At 44.5% G+C, this 21,471-nt stretch overlaps 1 protein-coding gene across 4 annotated transcripts in view; it reads left to right on the top strand.

Moving 5' to 3' along the window:
* CCDC85C (coiled-coil domain containing 85C) overlaps nt 1-21,471 on the top strand; it is a 106,986-nt gene that overhangs the window by 70,779 nt on the left and 14,736 nt on the right. For 3 of the 4 annotated variants that reach the window (XM_014249860.2, XM_005520141.3, XM_014249859.2), the window contains one exon: nt 12,772-12,876. In XM_014249860.2, the coding sequence (XP_014105335.1) occupies nt 12,772-12,876 (105 nt within the window). Of the gene's footprint in view, nt 1-12,771; nt 12,877-17,003; nt 18,012-21,471 lie in introns of those variants that run through there. The other variant, XM_088057211.1, reaches the window with a different exon arrangement.

Here is a 21,471-nt window from a genome sequence, read left to right as displayed (position 1 = left end):
TTGTAGCAAATGCCACTACCAGAAAAGACCACTCAGTCCTGCTTTCCAGTGCTGGTAGGTGTCTGTGGTTTAGCCACAGTGGCAAAAAACCCACAAAGCCCAGTGAGGATGGTGTAAGCCTTTCTTACAGGTATAGCTGGTTTCTGGAAGTTTTAGTTGTAGTGTAAAGAAGATGAATGGAAACTCTGAGAAATGTTGGGTGTTGGTTTTGGAGAACTTCATGGGCATCATTTTTGTAGTCTCACATTCTCCAGGGAAGAATTACACTGAGCTCTGCTGTGTGCATGCATTTGGTCTATGCAACGTCATGTGGGTGAAGGCTTGATTTTCCTGTGTCTATGTGGGAAATGCCCAGAAGAGCTGGTGTTAGCCTTTAGTGATGTCTGGTTGACTAGGTGAGGGTACCTTTGATATTGCTAAAATAATCCCTGAGGTGGGAGATCATGTTTGCTTTCCATTCCTCTGAGCTAGAAGTGTCCAAGCACATAATAAACCCCTCAAGCCATTTCACGCTGCCCCTTGAACAAAAAGGAGTTTTTAATTGCACACTTTCCCCTTAAGGTTAGAGAGACCTGTATTTACAACATTTAGGAGCTCCAAAGGTCAGTTCTAGGTAGTTTCATAACTAATGCATACATTTAGAAATAATAAGGGTAACAAACTTCTGGCCATTCTTTCACGTTATTTTGCATTTTCAGTTCATTCTGTACACATGCAAGGATTGAGCACTTTTAGCTAAAACTGAAGTTTATAGGCTGTGTGGACTCATCACTTTTCTCTCTCTTTGTAACTAAGTACTGTGCACCATGAGCTGGCTGTCAGGGCTCCTTTTGGTTTATAGTCTCTGCTGAGCCATGTCTACCTTTTCCCTGGAGAGCAGGAATGCCAGAGGCATTTTTCTGTTCAGGGATGCTCAGGGCACATTACAGACCTTTGTTGCAAAAATCCCAGCTTTTAACAAAGCAGATGCATTGGGCAGGTGAGGCTCTAAGTAACTGGATGTTTGACAATGAAGTCCTGATGCCTTTTTCACAGAAAATCTCAAATCCCTTGGTGCAGAGCAGAAACAAAAAAAAAATCATCTTCTCTAGGGAGTGACAGCCCTTGAGATTTATGAGGAACATTAGAGTATTTAATTAAAATTGCCAAATAGTCTTCAGTAGGACCAGCACTTCACAGCAGTTCAGCTTGCTAGCTGCCTGGGATTTAGAGTATCCTTGGAATATCTTTAGAGCATCCCTAGAAGTTCTTGAAAACTTAGTTCTTAGTTCTTAGTCTTACTTTTAAGAAACTGCATGCTAGTCCTGAATTAAAAGAAAGCTGCAGCTGTAGAGTTAATAAAATGGTAGTAGGCAATGCCTGTAACACTGCTATTAAAACAGAGCTGAGGTGTTTGAGCAAGGAACTTCCATGGGCAGAGCATCTGCAGGCTGCCACAATTCTTGGGCAAATGGGATCTTGGCACAACCATGCACTCAGCAGGCAGTTTCCGATATATTGTTCTGAAGACGAGGGGGGAAGTCTGGACCCCAGGGCCGAAAAGAGCCTGACAGTCCTTAGTACTGCAAAGAACAAAGATGTAAATGCCATTCAGTGGAGAGCTTGATCTCTTCCCAAGGATTTGGAAAAGAAATTGCCCACAATGTGCTGGCTGGCTGCAGGAGAGTCAGAGTGCAATTTCCTCTGTTGTTTTATTATCAGCCACTTCTGTGCCAAGTCTGCCATTAACAGTTCCTGTTGTAGAGTTGCTACAAGGTCTTAACATTTGGGCCTCTCTGTGAATTGGCTCTGGAGGTTTGTCTGAGGCCATGGCTTGTGCCAGGAGCACTGCACACGCTCACCACGACAGGAACAAAATTACAAACCTGTTTGATTTCCCCAAAGTCTACCTATTGTTTGTGCATGAGGAGGGTAAGTATAATTGCTTTAATTTAAGGTCTCACAAGGGAAATTGGATTTCTTTTTTTTTTTTTTTTGCAATATGGAGCAACTCAGACATGAAAGCTTTCCAGGCAGTTGGTCTCCATTTAAATTCAGAATACTGAAGGGGATGTGCCCTCAGTTACTCTATTACCATTTTTATACAGTGTTTCAATGTTTAGCTGCATATTAATTTTAAGTAATTAAAAAGGAGACTTGTATTTGGGGTTACATCCAAGTATTCCTTTCAAGTCAGAAAGTGAAATCGGTGAGAATTCCTACAGGATTCCACGCATTTTGGAGTACAGTCCTTGAAGAAACAGATCTTCATGAGACCTTCTCTCTTGAGACCAAAACTTTGATATAGTTTTGAGAGTGCACTGTAATGGCTTACATGTGTAAATGCAAAATATGATAACAGAATCTCTCAAATGTTGCTTCCTTAGTTGTGGAAGCAGAATACTAAAAAAAACCCCATAGCATGCAAAACCAATCAATGTCCAAGTGTGTTCCATTTCACCTCCTCCTTTAATGAAATATAATGACAAGACTGATTTGACCAATTTGCTGTCCAATAAGTTGACTTGAGATGTAAGCACTAATATGTACTTATTGAATAAAATGTTTTTCCTCCCCAAATAAACAAATGTACTGTTTTATAGGAGCAGTTCACAATACCTTCAAGCCCTCTAAGGCAGTGGAGTTCCATTTGCTTTGGACAGCAGGAGTTTGAGCTGCTACCTACCAAAACAAATATTCCCTCTCATTCATGCACTTCTAGAATGCATGATCAGTGACAGAAATGAACTTTTGCAACTTGTAATGGTATCTGGGTGGGGTACTGTGTGTTCTGGGGGGTGTCATCTGTGATATCCAGGGATTTTATGAGAATGTAAATAGAGTTCCCTAAAAAACCTAGGAAATACAATTCAAAAGATCTGGATCCAGAAGTCAACTAACAGATAGAGACTTACTGGCTTAATTGAGCCTTACAAATTTGAGACCATCATATAATTTCTTGGAACTTGAAACTTTGGAAGGGCTGAAGCTGAATTTCAGTGTTTGAGTGTATGAGAGAGATGCACACATGCAAAGCTCTGTCATGCCCCATTTGTTTCTGTTGTGGGTAAGCAAGAACATTGGGTTTAATGAGGCTCAGTTTAACCTCCAGCTGTGAAATACAGGATTAGTCATATCCTGTGCTTAACCAGCTTTGTAATAATTTCACTAGATTCCACTTTTTTTCTCTGTATGAGGACAGGGCCAGGGAAAAACTCTTAATTGAAGTTAGATCAGGCTATGAAGAAGCAGCTTTTTGTGTCTTTGAAACATGTGGAGAAGTTCAAAGTACATAGGGTCTCAGTGATCCGTCCATCTGAGAAATACTGAAAAATGTCTTGAGGGAAAAATATGCAATAACTGCAGAGGCTTAAAAACAGATTTTTGCAATGAGTAAAATGCCAAATTCAAGCCCAGATCAAGAAAAATTCAGAGTCTGACATCTGAAAACAACTTGGGCAACAATGGGAAGAATTTTAATCATTCATTGCTTTGAGAAAAAAAGCACCTCTTTACTCAAAACTGTGAGTTTATGACAAGATTTTCAGTTTTTTGTTTTGTTTTTCATGAAGCCAAAAATGCAAATCTAAATCTTTATAAGACACTTTAAAAGAATATTCAGATTATCTCAACAAAGTAGAGACTGGCAGTGATTGATTGTCCCTGACTGCTTGAGTCCCGGTTCAGCAGAGAGCTTGGATCATCCGAGAGGTGCTCCAGAGGAGAGGGGCTCGGGTGCCCAGCAGAGCCCACAGCCAGCTGGTGCCTAGCATGAGCTAAATCCTGCAAGGGACCTTTGCTGATTTATCAGGAGCAGTTTCAAGTCTTTTTCTCATTCCTGACATCTGTTGTTTTATGGGATGAGGGGAGTGCCTTGAGGGCAGCCCACAGTGTTGCTGTGGCTGTGGTTTTGGGAGGAGGAGCAGTGGTTCCCTTTAGGCTCCTTGCCTGGAGTGCAGTTGACAGGAGAAAATGAAAGGTGACTCCAGGGGATGGTCCAGGTCTGTGCTTGATACTACACCCAGACCAACATCTGCTTCCCTGGAGGAACTGGGGCAGCATTCTGTAGTTTCTCCACTGGCACCCCTAATAAAGAGCCCTGACCTTGGTTCCAGTGAGCCATGATTGGCTCCATTAGTCTGTGGCTCTGAAAGTCGTGGCATGCAAGCCACAGACCAGACTTGGGCTTCTCCAAATGCCAATGGCTATAGCTCCATTTGGCTTTGTTAACTATTGAGCTGCATTTCTATTTGGGTTATAGGCTGTGGTACTTGGATCTCTCAGCTGTGCCAGCTCGTATTTCCTCTTGAGCAAAGCCTGCCAGTTGTGTGATGATAATTATACACTGCAATTTGGTTTGAACTGATTATCTGAGTCTCCTGTGAGTTATGGGCTTGATATTTCTCTGCAGATCTAAAACAAGAGGACAAAAATACAGACATTCTTGAATATTATCAGTCTACTAAAGTTCCCTAGCTCAGTTGCTACAGAGAATGGAGAGGTTTGAAACCTGCAATGCTTTTATATCCTGTACCATACTGAGATACTAATAAAAGTCTTTTTCCAATAATGATTTTACATGGTAAAATCTGCTAAGGCTCTTACTGACTCTCTCTTGCCCTTCCCAAAGTTTCAGCTTCCCCAAAAACAGAATTCCAGTTGTCACCAATGCATCCAGGTGAAATCTGGTTGCCCCTCCAGCTTCTATGAACACAGATCATGATGTGAGGGGGAAGTCAGAGCCTAGGCCGAAGTGGGGATCCTCATCCCTGTGTTACATTTGTGAATGGCTGAGATCCAGCCATGGCACAATGCCCAAATGCATTTCCAATTCTGCATAAACTACTAAAAATGGATTTACTGATGGATCTGGCTGAGGCTGTGCCTGTGACCTGCTGGCTGAATGCTGAGGAGGGAATCAGGAGGTATCTTGACAGACCCTTTTCCTCTAAAACCTTTGTCACCAGTTCAAGTGATCCCCAGATGTGCTGCATGTACAACAGGGATATGAACCAGTGTAAAGGAATTTAATCTCTCCTGTTACAGAAAGCTCTTATTATTGCATGACATGAAAGATGTTAAATAGTTTTAATCTCATCCCTTTTTTTTTTTCCTTATTTGCAGAGTTCTTTCCAAATCAAATACGTTGATTTTTTTATTGCACTCTAATGTGTGTGATTTCTGACTTGCCTGATAAATGCTGTTGAAGCTAATGGGACTCTTCACATATACTTAAAGTCAGATATGTGCTTTGCTGGGCTTATTTTTGCTTGAATGTCTTGTAGCGATAACTGCAATTACTGAACCTTAATTCAATTATTTGCTAGCTTCACACAGTGAAATTGCCCATCCCTCAGGTTCCTGGTGTGTGAGACACTAAAACATGGATTAATGAGATAAGGGGGAAATGTTTGTGCAAGGTCATGTGGTAGGGGATGTTCTCTGGTGCCTGACAAGGCCAATCACTTGTGGTGCTGTCATGAGAAACAGGGGCCATTGCCCTGATGCCCCTGAGATCTGTGCAAGGCAGGTGCTTTGCATCACCTCCTGCACATTTTTTGAGATGTGTTTCTGCTTGGCTTTAGCTCAGCAAAATATCTCTGCTCTGCTGTGATACCCGAGGCTACCTTGGGCTGGGTTTTTGTTGGAGCTGCGGGCTCTGATGGTGCTGTTGACCCGCAGGTGTGGTTAAATGTAGCTGTGAACAAGAGTAAGGTGACCAAGCTTTACCAACTGTTTGGGGGGATCACTGTGCTCTGAATCTGGATAGTGAGATATTTATGTTTGTGCAGATGGGTCCTGCAAGGCTTCATTCATGAGTATAGGGAAAGGGATTGAAGTTGAAATAATGATATTGTTATGATACTTACCAAGTGCTGCATGTAAGACCATTTGGTCACCTGTGGTAAAGACAGAGTTTTTTTCAAGAGGATAAAATAACTTTATTTCTGTTAAGTTTCCACATGTATAATGTTCTTCTGTTCCCTTCTAGCTGGCTGACTGCAACAGCTTGCCACAGAATTTCAGTAAGGTAGAGAGGGCTGGTGCATCCATGTGCAGCTTTTTGGAACTGGGGAGTTGCCTTTTAATACTGCTGCTGGTTGTTTAGGGCTCTAATTGCTTATTCTTTCTCTTGCTAATGTTGGTGATTTCCATTTTTTCATCACCTGAATGTATTAAATATGCCATTAATTCATTTTTATTTCCATCTTGTACGATGCAAAATACATTGGTTAGTAAATATCTGTGTTTTGGCCAAGTTCAAGTCAATGCCATTTGCCTGCATGAGAAGTGTGCACTTCTAAATTGGTACAGGAAATAACAGAGAAAGGTTTTGAGCTAAACCCTCCATTTAATTACTCAGTTGCAAACAATGTGTTGTTGAGTGTCAAAATTGAGGCAGTTTCAATTACTGGAACAATTATGGTTTAGAGTATTGTTGCTGGTAGGTTAAGAATTTATATTGCAGTGACAGACAAATAATCCAGGTAATGCGCAGTGCAAGAGTCCATAAAGATGAAGGCAGCCTGACATATTGGGCTGAAATAAAACCTTCTGTGTTTGTTGTTTTTTTTTCCTCTTCACAAATGTATATAATCAAAGGCCAAGCTCTCAACAGAGTTTTCCATCTAACATCCAAGATTTATGGTGTGAAACTAAAATCTGAAGTAAGAATGATTTTTTTTTTTTTTTTTTTATATATATATATAGACTTTTCTTTCCCGTATAGAGAATTACCCGCATCATAAGCCAAAATCCTTATGGGCTTTCATGGTCAGAGTCTGATGCCCTTGCCCTGTTGCTGAGGACCAAGTTCACTCTGATGTTTAAATGATGGCTGAAGGAAATCCTGTGCTTTGTAAAAGGGGAGGGAGCTACTGAAAAATGAAAATTGCATGTCTGTCAGAGGGCTGGGTGATGGTGTGGCATAATAATTTGTTCAAAGAAAATTGTCTGAACTGGTGTCAATAAGGGGATGTTTCTCTTGTCAATATTGAGTTCCTTGCAGTATTCCTTCCCATCTAGCTGCATTTCATGCTGTTACATAATTTCTTCTAAAGTTACATTGAAAGCAGATATAATATTAATACATTTAAGTGTTGCAGTATGTAATCTGCTGTCTCTTGAGCTTAGTGCAAGTGGGTCTGCTTTGTAGGAAAATGAAGCTGATTATTATAAGCCCTTGGAAATGACAGCCCTTTGGGAAGTCTGCTGTCAGCGACTCGTGTATGCTTGATTCTCTGTGTTCTGGACACTTTCTGCCATCCCTTTTTACTCTCCAGATGTAAACAAAAAGGGCCTCCCCACCTTCTCTTTGGTGCTTTGTTGTGTGTGCTTTTAAAATGACTTGTGAACCAGGAGAGAAAGTTTTGACAATGCAAGGGGTTAGAAATGAGTTTCAAGGAGGTGAGGAGAGCTGTGGTCCTCAGGTGACTCCAGACCTGTCCCTGCTGCCCTGCAGCAGAAGGATGTGGGTCTTTATCACATCTACCAAGGTCCAGGGGTGCCTCAGATATGCTCAGGCACAGAATGCCCATGTTTAGACATCCCAAGTTGCTCCCAAATGACCCCACAGCCCATGGGGAGAAGGGAAGCTGTGACCCTTTGTGAAAGCTTTAGTGTTTCCACAGGGCACAGGGTCAACCTGATCATTTATGATTAAATACTTTTTTTAACCTCTTTTCAGCCTTCATCTGTTACAACTTATGCAAAATGAGAAAAAAGTGTTTTCAATTAAAAGCTTCTTATGTAACAACCCTGTTTTGAATGCTAATTCATGAATTACTGGGAGCTGACAGTGCTGCTTCTTAATTTTCCTCGGTCACTTCAGAACATAATTCTAATTGAAACATTTTTTTGCTAATCTCTCATAAATGCTGAGAACTTTCTGTCAAGTAAATTTCTGCCTTTCTCTATTTAATTTATGTTAAGAACAGTCCATTTTGTTGCATCAAAGTATTTCAGAATTAAATATTTTTCTTCCTTTTTCTCCCTTCTAGCAGAAGTAACACTGAAGGGTAACAGAAAAGATAATTTGTCTGACTTGTCTCTCTTTTCAACACTTTATCTTCACAGTTGGTCCAACATGGCCGCAGCACTGACCTGAATTTACTGGGCAGAAACGGAAAGGAAAATAAATGTTTCTTTGTAGTACTTTGACCTTAAAATACCACAAACACTATCCATCTTCTTGTGTTATTTGTGTTATTTTTCAATTGAACCACTCAGCACAGCGGGTCAAAAAGTCAGAGGCCACCATTTCTTTTCTTTGCTAGCAGGACAGAAAGCTTTGATAGGAACAAGTGTTTGCTGTTTTTTCATTGTTTTGTCTTGGGTTTTTTGGGTTTTTTTAAATGTAATTTTAGTCTTTAGTAAGCACCAAGACTTTAATTTCTATCTCAAACGTTTAAAATTATACATTATTTGTTATGGAAAATACCAATTTTCCACCCATCAAATTGCCTCTGTAATCAAATTCCTTCTGTTTTCTACACAGAAGAAAGTTGGGTTTGCATTCTATTTTACAAAAAAACTTGATTTGTTGGCCCTACTCTTTTCTCATTGGTAGCAGACCAAACTCCCTCCCCTTGGGAGAGGCATGCCTGTGTCCATTTGGGCTAGCAAAGGCCTTGGGGTTTGCTCTAAGAATGGTATCTTCTGGGGTCACGCTGAAGTCCTGCCCAGTTGAAAAAATTATCAGTAAATGTTTTGTCATTTTTTCTGAGTATTGAAGAGTGATTGTGTGGGGATGCCCGCTGTGGGGTGTCAGTGCTGGCAGTGTGTGGCACGCTTTGTGCTGCAGGTGCTGGCTCTGCAGCCTTGTCCCCATGCTCATCAGCTGGGAGGGGAGGCAGCGCCCTGGACAGAAGTGCTGAGCTGGACCGAGGGCAGGCCTTGCACTTTTGTACCACTGTGAAAGTCAGGACTTGCTTCTTTGTTTGTTTGTTTGTTTGAACTATGGATGAAACTAGGGTTTGAAAAATATCCACAGTAAGAGAGCAAGAGCCACTCTGGAGTAGTCAGTGGGCAGTTGTTGGTGTTTGCTGGTGACAAGTGTGTGAGTCTCCTGAGCTCTCACTTGGTCTCCTTTGCTGTGTCCCTCCTTCTGTCTCTGCTCCTCAGCTAAGGAAACTTTTCCAATAAGTTCAGTTGAGACTGTGTGCTCCCACGGAGTTTTAGTTCAGAAGAAAGTGACTTTGCTGATATATTCCGTGAAACTCCAGAAATGTGAAATGATTTTACCTGAAGGATAATTTATTATCGATATGTTGCCCATTAGTTGAGATAATCTCCGGCAATGATGATGAACAGAGATGATCAGGGATTCTACTTTTAAAATGTCTTTCTGACTAGAAAAGCAATTTGGGATCCACTTACATCTCAGTAATGAAAATTGGGTAAGGTAATAAGAGATTTCATTTTGTGAGTGAATTGACAATGCAAATACCAGGATTTTTAATTTAGGTTTAAGTGGAGTAATGGCTACTCATTCTGATGCATCATTAGTCATATTGCTTTTTAATGAGGGATTCACTTTCTTTCCCTGGTTAGCTCTAACACTGATAGCAAAGCCCAAGGAATGTGCAAATGTTTAGGGAGGTCTGTTGAATATGTGTCACTGCACCATTTTAATTTTAAAAAAGAGGAAGTTTTCTTTTCATAGAAAATTTTCTTTCTATGGTAAAAAACCCACACATTTGCTTTTAGTACAGGGAAGTAGTGCAGGGCTGTGATTGGTAGCCTGTTGTAAAAAAACACAAGCAATTAAAGTAAGATACATTCCCAAGTAAATTCTAGAAAATACAAAAGGAAAATTGCATGGAGTGGAGGGCTCATGAAAGGGACTGGCTTTATGACAGACAGTGGGAGGAAAAAGTTTACTCTGCCCATCTCTGACAGGGATGCGTTACAAATAATGGGAAGTGAAGACTATTTTTGCCCTAACAAACCCACTCTGCTCCAAACACCTTGTTCCTCTTCTGGGTAGATCTCTGCTCAGCATTTTTATTTCTCAGATGTCTTTTCTTTTTCATGTCCTTTTTTTTTTTTCTCTTTTTCCTTTCTGTTCTTTAATTAAGAGCTTGTTTTGATGTTCATTGAACTCAGTGGGAATCTTTCCATCAAATTGAATGCATTAGGTCAGATTCGTAATCAGCAGCCACTGAAACAACATAACAATAGTTTTGTCACACACTAGTGCAGTCTTAAATAGGATTTGCCTTAAAAAAAGCAATAGAACGAATCCATTATAAACACTTGTTAGAGCAGAGTTTTGACTGTATCTGTGTATTTACCAACACAATTTCAACAAATTTAGGCCAAATTGAAATTAATGCAGACTTTTTCTCCAGGCAGGAGCATAGGGCAGTTAATTAAATCAATTTAAACTAACGTATATTAGCGACAGCGGTGTGATACTGGGTGTTGTCTGGACTTGGGTTTGGTTGTCTTCCTTCTTTAGCTGGGCAAAGCATTTTAACTTTCTGTGAAGACAAGCTGTAATGAGATGAAACCATGGGGAATCCAGTGTAGACCAACCCATTTAGATTTGGGGGCAAGACAGCAAATATTACTGGGATGCAAACAAATGTCCACCAAATCTCTCTTTCTCAGGCCTGTTTTTACATTTCTGGTGCCCTACAATCATGTGGCATCCTGCAGGTCTCAGTGTGGTTTGCAAAAGTCTGGGTGATCCATGGGCTCTAAACTGCTGAGGCAACACACACTCTTCTGGAGCAGGGACTTCAAAGAGATCGGCCACCTCTGGGGTCTCCAGCACAAAGATACAACCTCACTTTTTGGCTCTGCTGTTTCACTCTGCTTTTCCCTTGGCCACACAAGTGCCCCTTCACCACGGATGTCAGGGAAGAGTGCCTGAGCTGACAGCTGACAGGAGTGGGTAGTGAGTGTCAGGACCGCTCCAGGAGGTCTCCACGCACACTCGAGAGTGGAGAAGAGGTTGCACACAGCAGGGCTGTGGGAGCACAGCCAGCCAAGGTGAAATCCTTTCAGGAGAACCACCAAGAGACTTCACATGCCTGGGACACTGCCGGTAAACTAAGAATCTTCTTATCATCTTCCTTTGTGACCTGCTAACCTTTCTTTGAAACGATATACCTCCCAGGAATAGTGGAAACTCCGTTTTGCGGCAGTCACTTTTCAGCTTCAGAAGGAGTTATCTCCTTCAGATCTCTCTCTCTCTCTCTGACTCTCTGTTGTGAAATGTGAAAGAAATACAGGGCACATCTTCTCTCTTCGTAAATTCAGGGGAATCCCAGATATCTGATATGCTGAACTCATTGTGTATCACTTGCTTCCATGTGAGACACAACAGTTCCCAGCAGATTGGGTCATACAGGACTAGAATCCATTTCTCATTATGGCTTTCTTGAGAACTGCCCTTCTCTTCACAGCTTATAAAAGGAAAGTTGATAGGGTGAGGACTCCAGAATGGTTGTGAGAGCATTGGGTCACTGTAGAAATTTTAACCTAAGAAGACAACATTTTGAAATAAAACCAAAGCTAAATGTCAACTAAAACAGGCCATGTATACAAGAAGATATTTCCGACAGTGATAGAAAATAATGTATCCACTTAGAGTGCACCAATTCTTCTCTTTGAGCATGAAATGGAAATGAACTTTCAATATTTCCAGAGATCTGTGCATGACAACCATCTCTGAAGTCTCCATTATGTTCAGGCCTCTGGGTTACTGTGGGATTTTTATATACAATTGAGTTGATTTATGAGAATTCCTGTTAAATTTTATTGCTCCAGTGACTTTTCTTTGGTTCTTTTGAAGTAGAAAACATTTCTATAGCAAATGGGAGTTGAAAGTCTTAATGGAGCATAAAAATCTAAAAGGTCATGATTTTTTAGCTTTAAAATAGAGGACAGTGCACTGCTTGATACTCTTAAAAATATAAAAAGTTAATGAGGATGCTTATTGATGATAAAGATAGAATCTTCTCCCAGACCTTTGATTTTGGCAAATTTTGACAAACACAACATTTGCAAATTGGCTTTTTCTGGGTGCACTTTTATAAATGATAAACACTTCTCATTCTTCACATTTCAAGATCACAGAGAGAGTTAAAAACACAAGGCAGAAACTTTGTCCCAGGGAAATTATTCAGTACTCCTAACACCCAGTGCTCCTTCCCCTGTGAGTGCAGACTATTGGCTGTATTTATCTGGTTTTCAGGGTCATATAGACTACCTTCATTTATTTGGCTATGTTTAAGACCTGTGGGTGCAAGCAAATTTGTAGCCAAATAAGAAATTGTTTCTGTCACCACACATTTTGCAAGCTTAGGTGAATCGTAGTAGCACTGCTTACAAACCCTTAATCTAGAAAATGTCTCCTGGTGTGGGTTTTTTTTGGTGGGTTTTTTTTTTGGTTGGTTGGTTTGTTTGTTTGGGGTTTGTGGATTTTTTGCTGCTTTTGATTTAATCTGAAGTCTTAAAAATATTTTTTTTATGTGCTTCTTAACAAATATTTTTATTGAGCATGTAGGAACTTAGGTGAAACAAAAATTCCTTCTTGCTGTATTACTTAATGTAGCAGACCTTGAACAGTTCACCTCCAGCTGCTTGCAGGTGTTTTCTCTAGGACTGGGCATGGAAAAAGCTTTTTATTACAATGTTCACTGTCACTGTTGGTGCAGGGAGCAGTAATGAGAACAGGTCAGGGGACAGATGCGGTCATGGGAAAAGCCAGGACATCAGGAGAGGCACCGCTTTCTTTTTTCTCATTAATATGGACTGTCCTGTTTTCTGTTGTCCTTGCAGCAGTCCAGCACGGGTGACCTGAGGACTCTGAGGAAAGGATTGTCCCCGTACCACTCTGAGTCACAGCTCTCGTCACTGCCACAGTACCAAGACGCCCTGCAAAACGTAAGAGATATTTCCTTACTGTACAGGCAGAGCCATGGGTTTCCCCAAAAGTGGGCATGGCTGGAGGGGGCACTGAAGATTTACAGGGAGCTCTCCCAAGTGATTCTTCGTCCTGAAGCTGGTGTTGCCAAAACCTGCAGATGCTGGGAGGATGGGGAACCTCTGGAACATTAATCTTTGCTTGAATTTAGTTCACCCCAACACGGGTTTTCAGTCAACTGACAGTCACTGTTGAGAACCTTTTCAAGCTAGGATGAGTCTCATTACACCTGCACCTTCTTGGTAAATGCCCTGTGCCTGCAGTGAAAAAGCTGGCTGTGGATGAAGCTTGCCAGGTGTCTGGCAGGGCGTGGACAGGGTTGTTTAGTAAGTTCTTAGGTTTTTCTGTATCACAAATGAGGTTTGTGTTTCCTAAGATTTTCCTGCATTGCTTCTCAAATCACAGAAGAATCTTGACTAAAGCCTCTTGCATAAGATGGAACTAGTGCTGCTGTGCCTGGGCACCCATGTGCTAGGCATGGCTGAGGATCCTGAGCCCTGCCAGGTGTTTGCCTGCCAGATGTTTCCCTTGCTGCTTGGGCCTCTGCCTTTGCATGGTGATATTGTTTTCCAGATTACAGGAAGAGCGTAGAAACAGTCAGAGAGTCCTGGTGGGAGTGGGCTGAGAGTGTTATGAATGTGAGCAAATTCCTGATGGCAGCACAGCTGGAGAACCTCCCTGCTCCATGTCTGGGACACTGGTCAGCAGAGCTGCATGTCCTGTAGAACCAGGCGTGTGTTGGCTGCTTGATTGGGAAATAGAAATTCTGTAGATTTAGCGTATCTCTTACAGCTGTAAAGAGGGGCACGATAATGATTTAATAAAGTTTGCATAAATAAAACTCAAGTATGGAAGCATATCCCCTTCCTATCTCTGCTAAATGGCAGGATGGATGGGGATGCTTCAATCAAAAAAAGAAGATAAAACTGTCAATGTGAATATTCAGTTTTCTAACTTTATGCCCCATGTATAAAGACAGGAGACTTTATAGGGAGTGCAGAGAGACTTGAACCTGGAGATGTTTGTCTGGCTGTGCCAGCCTTACAGTTTTAGAGATTTTGCTTTGCTTCTCTGGTGCTTAGACTTTTGATCTCCAGCTTGGCGACACTCAGTCAGCCCGTGCTGGTTGCCCCAAGGACTGCTGCTATTCATGATTTTACGTTTATCTTGTCTGTCAGGCTAGGATACATCCAGCAGCTCTCTGCAGAGGAGCTGTGCTGGGATGGGAGCTGGCAGGAGAGTTTTCTGCTTGAGCATTGGCCCCAGCATCTCACTGGGCCTATGTGAGGGCTGGTGGCAGATGGTCCTGCCTGCTGGAGCCCTTCCTGGCTACTTGTCCCTGTTTTCTCTGCTTCCTCAAGGAAGAGATGGCACCTGGCGTTTATGGAGAGGCCTGGGTGCTGTGTGACATTCACTTTCATCTGTCACCCTAGCTGTGTTCCACCTTCTTTGCAGGAAGCTGATAGAGAAAAAACAAAACCAGCTTTGGATCCAAATTCACATTGTCTGAGATACTTATGTAGCCATTTATTTACTTATTCCTACCAAAATCCCTTTGGTTTGTGGTTTGACGTGACGCACTGTGACAAAGGATGATGATCACAAATTCATGCAAATGTTTTTGAATGACTTGAGCATGCCCAGAAGTGGACATTTAGATGTACCTGGGCTTTTGTGTGGCGTTTTTTCATAGACAGCAGGCATGGGTGTGTGAAAAATCATTCTTCTTTGTGCCTGCACAAGCTTCATGTGGGTGAGTGATGGACAGTTGGTGTCAGCTTCAACATCCGTTCAGGGTTTCATCATTGGCACTGCCCGTGCAAATCTTTGGGAAGTTCCTCAGCACATCCCTCACTGTCACAGGTAACACACCAGCTCTCCAGGGCTCTGACGTACCCCAGTTAATGACACAGCTGGGTGTTTCCAGTGTGTCCTGGATCAGGGACACCTGTGCACACTCCAGATGCAGAAGCAAAAGACACAGTTGCACTCTGTGCGTTGGGCTTCATGCGCATGGATAATTATGGATTTGCTCTGTAGATGCAGTGGGAGTGGGTACCAAATATCCAGGAACAGCAGTCCTTGGGATTATCTGACCTACAAGACCCTGGCATTTGCAAGGGAAGGTGTGATATATCTATTAGCTTGAACTGATAGCAGAGTGGTCAATCTTTCCTGCTCTGGGAACTGCCACCCAGCATCATTTCATGGAGTACCAGAGCTCCCTGTGTCCTTTGGGAGGTAAGGGTGATTTCCTCTGGCTTGGACTCATGAGAGGAGGCAGCAACAAGCTCCTGATGGGACCTGCCATTTCCCTGGGGTGAGACTAAGCTGGATAGGCTGGCTCCAATTTTCCCATTGCCAGCAGCCTCCAGAGCTGCTCAGTCCCATGTAAGTTGGTGTCCCAGGCATGAGAGCTGTCTTTGAGGTGCCTGTCAGCCGTGCACTGCTGAGGACTCCGTGCCCACCTGGCATCTGGGTGTCATGGTTTAACTGCAGCTGGCAACTAAACCCCACCCAGCTGCTTGCTCACTCCCCCCACATCCAGGGGGACATCAAAGACCTTGCAGCACAGCTGAGGATGCATGTGAAGGCTGAGGCGTGGCCCAGAGCTTGCATCTCTCTCTTTTCTTTGGCCTCTTCAAGGGTGCTCTGGCTGCCACGTGGACACATGTTCCCTGCAGACTTTCATGTACCTGCCTGCTGCCCTGTGGCCGTGCCACAGGCCCATGTCAGTGCCCAGGATGAGAAGGTGACCTGAGGGCTGCTTATGGTCTGATGGCTAAAGGTACCATCACCTTGAGAAGCTCATAAACCTGCTGCCTGGAGGAACCATTTATGCACAGTGGCAAAGAACACCATCATTAAATATGAACCAGCTTCGTGCTAGCATTATAAATCATGTGATTTATAATGGGGATCCTGCCTTTGGTGGGAGTAATGTAGAGATTTGTAATGGAAATACTAAGGCCAGTGTGGATGGAGTGTGGGTGGAAAAGTGTGTGAAAACTCCAGCAGGGATTCTAGAGGAAGGGATGCTTTGGCCTGTGCTGATGGCCAAAGACGTGACTGGCAGCAACCAAGTGGGTAAACACCACAGGATGTGTGGTTTGTGTCAGGACTGGGAGGTCTGTGCTGTGATAAGGCCACAGCACAGATGGCTCATCAGCAGAGGACTGCTTCCCTGATAATGGGAGCAGTGTCACACCATGATGTTTCTTCCTGTGGTTCCAAGAGGAAGGAGTAAGATAAGATGACCAAAGGGATGGAAAGGAGGCAACAGGCAGCAGCTTTCCTAGGGTTTTTGGAGGGTGAGTAAGCAAGATGCTGAGATAAAGATCGGCCTGTAATAACCACTGAATCCAAAGGCATGTGAAAAATGTGTCCCAGAACCCGTCTCTGCTGTCAATGAAGAGGGATGCCAGGACTGGCATTAGGACTTGCTGGTGGGTGTCCCTTGTTTTCTGTGCCACACACAGTGACCCTGACCACCTTTTGGTGAACGTGTCAATGTGTGTTTGTAGGTGTGTGGGTGTGAGTGACACGTTAGGTTAAAATAATCATCGCCTTCCCCTTCCTCCAGTTTTTGTACCGAGTTTGTAGCGTTCCCTTGCTGCGGAGCAGGAGCTCCTTGTGGTTCCCCATCTGGGTGCAGGGGAATGTGTCTGCTGGTGCTGTAGGTGGTGACTGGAGACCATCCTGGGTCTGGAATTGGGAATCTCTGGGGAAAGTACCTGCAGATAGACTCTGTGAGAGCTGAGACAAGCTCTCTCTTCTTGAGAAGACAATGCTGATGATGCCAATACCCAGCTTTTATATATGCCCCTGAGGACTACAATAAGCATCTCCAGATAAAAGTGAGGTTTCTGTAAGAGCGTTCAAAGCAGCTTCTCTCTGGAGTCTGTACTACAGACCAGACTGGAGAGAGACAATTTCTTTTTCCCCTCTAAATCTATTCCAGAAATAATAAGGTCCATAGGAAAATGCAAAGTAGTAGTAGTGTGGTTATGTAGTGGAGAGCACTCAACTTAGAGAGCTGCTGAGTCTCTGGCTTCCTGACATTGTTTCTGCTTGTATTTTTCTCCAGTTCCTACTTCTTGAAGGATGCAAAGCCTGGGAGATGCCTCTGGCAGCCTGGCTGCAGCACCAGCCCCTTTCCTTGATTCCCGCCATGCTGTCACAAGTCACGTTTTGTACCTCTGCCTTGTAGAGATACTCGGGGGAAGTGTATTTCGTTTTGCCAGATGGCACACTTGCTATTACAAAAACAAGCCCAAATGTTTGTGGTCTGTAGGTGTAAAGAGAAGCCATTAGATGGAGCGGGAAGGGATGACGAGTCCTTGGCTGAAGCGCTGGCTGTCTGCTGAGCCTGTGAGAGCAGTGGTGGAGAGGTGATGTGAGGGCACACAGTAGTGAAACCCCAGCCCCAATGACTTCCCTTTTGGTTGGAAAGACAGTGGTCTCCATGCTGTTCAGTACAAGGGCTAAGGCAGAAGAAAAGTGGGAAGGTAACTCAGTATCTCTCCCTCAGCTCCCTGCAGAGAAGGGCAAAGCTGGCCCCTGAACCAACCTGATGTAGGCAAGGAGAAGTAACTGTGGCCCAAGCCCGGTCTTGGGTCTCACTGGGGCACCCAGAGCAAGTCCCTCAGTCTGCCTGGGAGTAAATCTATTCCTCTCAGGGAGAAGAACTGGATCAGCTTTGTAAAACCAACCTGACTTATAAAATCAATCTTGAAATGGCAAAAGACCACTGCACTGTTCTCATTGTGGTATCCTGAAGATGCACCCAGAAGAGTCAGAGGAATCCTTGGAGCATTGATTGCCTCTACAGAGTCACCTGGTGCACTGGGGACCTTAGCAGGGCCCCAAGGTGTCACAGCACAGCAACCCCTCCATTGCCAGCAAGGAACCCCCAGCCCCTCACAGTGCTACATGAAGCCCCTAGGCAGGGAGATTTCTGGCTGCCCAGTGCCTCTGGCATCCCCAGGGCTGCATTTGCATCTTCAGCATCTCCTTGCAGCCCCTCAAAATGCCTTCATCCCCTTCTGTTGCTTCAGAAGCCCGTCCTGTGCAGTGCCCTGATGGTCCCCTGCCTTCTCCTACCCCTGCACCCCATCCCCTGTAGCTGTCAGGTGAGCTGAGCACAGCTGCTGTGTGTCAGAGGATGACTCTAGGCTGGTTTCTCACCTTCCCACATCAGTGATGGCCATGGTGCCTTTTTAGGCAGGGGGAAGCAATGACTGAGAGAAGCGTGAGAAGTGTGGCAGAAGGCAGCTCCTTCCCACTGGCTTCACCAGTACCACCAGGATGATATTGAGCAGAAAAAAGAGAAATTCAAGGTGGCTGATTTGCTGCTGCAGCAACAGTAGCTGTGGAAGAGAAAGTAAAATAAAAGGTTTGTTGGGATTTATGACCCAGGGAGTGCTGTGGTGAAGATTCAGAGTGTGTCACTAGCAGTGGAGAACAAACCAATCAAGTTTTGAAAGCAGCTGCCCTTCATCTGCTGCTATTGCAGAGGCTCTGAGCAGTGGGTGGCCTTTTTCCCCATGGCAGCTAACCAGCACCAAGTTTGGCAGTGCCAAAATTTGGGGATTTGATGAGCAAAAGAGGCATTGACAGGCCGTGCCCTTAATCCACCCTTACAGGTGGATTAAGCAAGAAAAATTCATCTGCTTCGAGGGTCTGCCATAGGTTCTCATGTTCATTATTCATGTGCCTTTGTTTGGGGCTGGCAATGGGTCCGGGGAGAGGCAGGGGCACAACAGACCCTTGCTCTGCCACAGGTCTGGAAGGGCAGCCAAGCTGAAAGGGAGGCCTGAGGGGTGATACAGATGTGCACAGGTATCCTCCTGTGCCTGCCTGCATCCTCTACCCACTCAGAGGCTTTCACCTGTATCATCCCCAAATCAGATCTGCTTCAAAATCATGAAAGTCTTAAAAATGCCCACCGTTTCCTTCTGCAAACAAATGTGCTTGACGTTCCTTTATCAAAAGTAGTAGCACCTCTCAAAATCCTTACGCTGACAGTGCCCCTGTGAGTCAGTCAGTGTTAGTGCACTTTGTCTGCTGGTACGGCTGGGCTTGCTCTGTCCGGACAGACTTGTTCTGTTTGCTTGTGTCAGGGGATTACGGCCTGAAAGTGCTCTGAATACGTCATGTTGGTAAGGGTTTCACAGTCCGAGGGGGCAGCGAGGCTGCCCGTGGTGGTTTTAGCAGGGTGTGCCCATCCCAGCTGTTACCAACGCGTGCAGTGAGAGCTCCCCTCTCCCCCATCACTGCCGGCCCTGGCTGACTCACCGGCTCTGCATGCTCCGAGGAGACTGCCGAGTCTGGAGCTGCGATCAACTCAGCGCTCAGAAAAGACACCCTTCCTGTTTGTAATGACATCCAGTTGCAAACAATGTCCTGACTTTGTTTTTTCTGTTCGGGGCAGCGCCTGAAATCTTCCCTCGGTGCGCAGCCCGTACAGCCGGTGCTGTGTCGTGCCTGCCAGGGAGAGGAGCTATTCTTTTGTTGGGTGTCTGTGATGTTTGCTGAGAAATAAATGAAACAGTTAAATTGTTTCTTTAATAATCAGGAAGTGCCATGTAAATCTGGTTATTACTTAAGTAGACATCTGTGCATGCTGGGGACACCACGAAGATGCAGGAGGAGGTGGCTGAGACACACGGACGGGCTCTGTCTCGCTCCTGTGTGCACCCAGCAGTTAATTCATGGATTTGAATGTTTACATGGCCAGCTGCTCTCTATGATTAAAGGTAGCAAATTAAGTAAAGCCAAAGGAGATTATCATCTGCAATAAAGTCCCTTGATTTGATAAGGAAGATGCTAATACAGAGTACTGACGGCTCTGCACTCACTCCCTGTCAGTGGCCAGGACCTGTGTTGTGCTGGAGAGCTGGGTCTGTCTGGGAGTCTTCCACAGGTTCCTTCTCCTGTGCGTGGTGACAGGCTGTCAGGTGCTTGCAGCTGCAGGGCAGCCCACTGTGTTTTTGGGAACAGCCATTTAAGTGCCCAAGAAGGGAGCTGGTGGTTGGGTTTAGCAGGATGCTGGCAGGCTTTCTGCACAGTAGTCATGGAATAACAAGAGCCAAGCACCATCACTGCTCTGGATCACCTGCCAGGGAGACAGGACACATACAGGTGCTCCCTGGCTCTGGTGAGGATGTCCCATGCTCAGATATCAGAGGTCTGGCATCATCTGCAGTAGGGTGGCACAAAGGTATAGTCTGCAGAGGGGCCAGCACTGGTTGCTTCTTTGTGCCTCCAGGAAATCTTGCAGCCAGCAAGGAGCCCTGGGGCTGCTGTCAGAGTGCCCCCAGGTAGCCCTGTGCCTGCAGGGCCATGAGAGGAACTGGGCTCCCCCAGGAGCACCACACGTGGTGGCAGTGCTGCCGTGGGCATGAGAAGATGCAGCAGGGAGGGAAGGGACTTTGCAGGAAGGGAGGGTGAAATGTCAGCTGGAGTCATGTCATGCTCCATCGCTGGGTGGCACCGACTCTTTGTTCCAGCCCTTAACCTCTCTGCAGCTGCAGGGCAGAGGAGCACAGGAAATGTGGCCTGGGATGCAAAACAGTGCCCAGGGGAATTTCTCAAGCTGGTGGTAACAGGAGATTATTTTTGTGTGTGATCACCCAGGAGTGTCACTCATCTTTGTGTGAAGGGAGATTTCTCATTCTGAATGGACTATCAGTCTGTGTGAGCCCAGTGCTTGCCCTTGGTGCTGCCTGTGCTACTCTTTTGATGGGGACACCGTGCTTCAGGGTTTTGGTGCATTCCCTGCCTTCCTTTCTCCCATGCCAGAGTGACCTTGTGCTCTCAGTCCTTGGTTTTGCTGCTGGTTTTCCCCATCTGCCCACATCACTGCCTGGCTGGAGCTGCTCCAGGCACTTCCTTAAACTTGTGGCCACATGTTCCATTCACTAAATGAAAATGTGCTGGGCCCCCTGTTCTGTTGGCACACCAGGACTGGGGTGCCAGTCATGGCACCTTTCCATGGTACTCCCTGGCTCTGCCACCCACTTTCCGTGAACTGTGGGCATGTTACTGCCTCCTGCTTGTCTCTCAGCAGTTCTTAATTTGCAGAGCGGCATTGACACTTTTGTTTATTTATTTTTGATTTATTTAAAACACCTGGATGGTGACAGGTGCTAAGGAAGGGTCCAAGTACAGTTCAAATCTGGGTAAGCAGGCTGCAAACAAAACCATTGTGAGATAAATAGACATGCCTGGGAATTTTATTGTGAGCTGTCTGACAGCTCCTGATGTAATGTAATTTTCTGTCTTCTGTCTCAGCAATAAAAACTTCACGGTGTCTGATATGACTCCATTTAGCTTTAATGTTGTCTGAAGTATGCCATTAGAAAAATGTGGCTTATATAATCAGGTTTGAATTCTAAATGCTTGTTTTTTGAAATGGGAGACAAAAATTAAGGGGAAGATGTGAGGTTCAGAAGCATTAATATTTGCTCATATGTTCCCTGTTGGTCTGAAGCATCCTCAGAGCCTAGGTTGAGCCTGCTGGCTGAAGTAAAACCAGCTTGGTGTTCTCTTCT

The sequence above is a fragment of the Pseudopodoces humilis genome, chromosome 7 (genome assembly GCF_049639895.1).
Source record: "Pseudopodoces humilis isolate 2021_Gansu_Grassland_sample_001 chromosome 7, ASM4963989v1, whole genome shotgun sequence".
Taxonomy (NCBI): domain Eukaryota; kingdom Metazoa; phylum Chordata; class Aves; order Passeriformes; family Paridae; genus Pseudopodoces; species Pseudopodoces humilis.
Note: the sequence above shows the minus strand (reverse complement) of the source record. Positions and strands in the feature narration are given on the sequence as shown.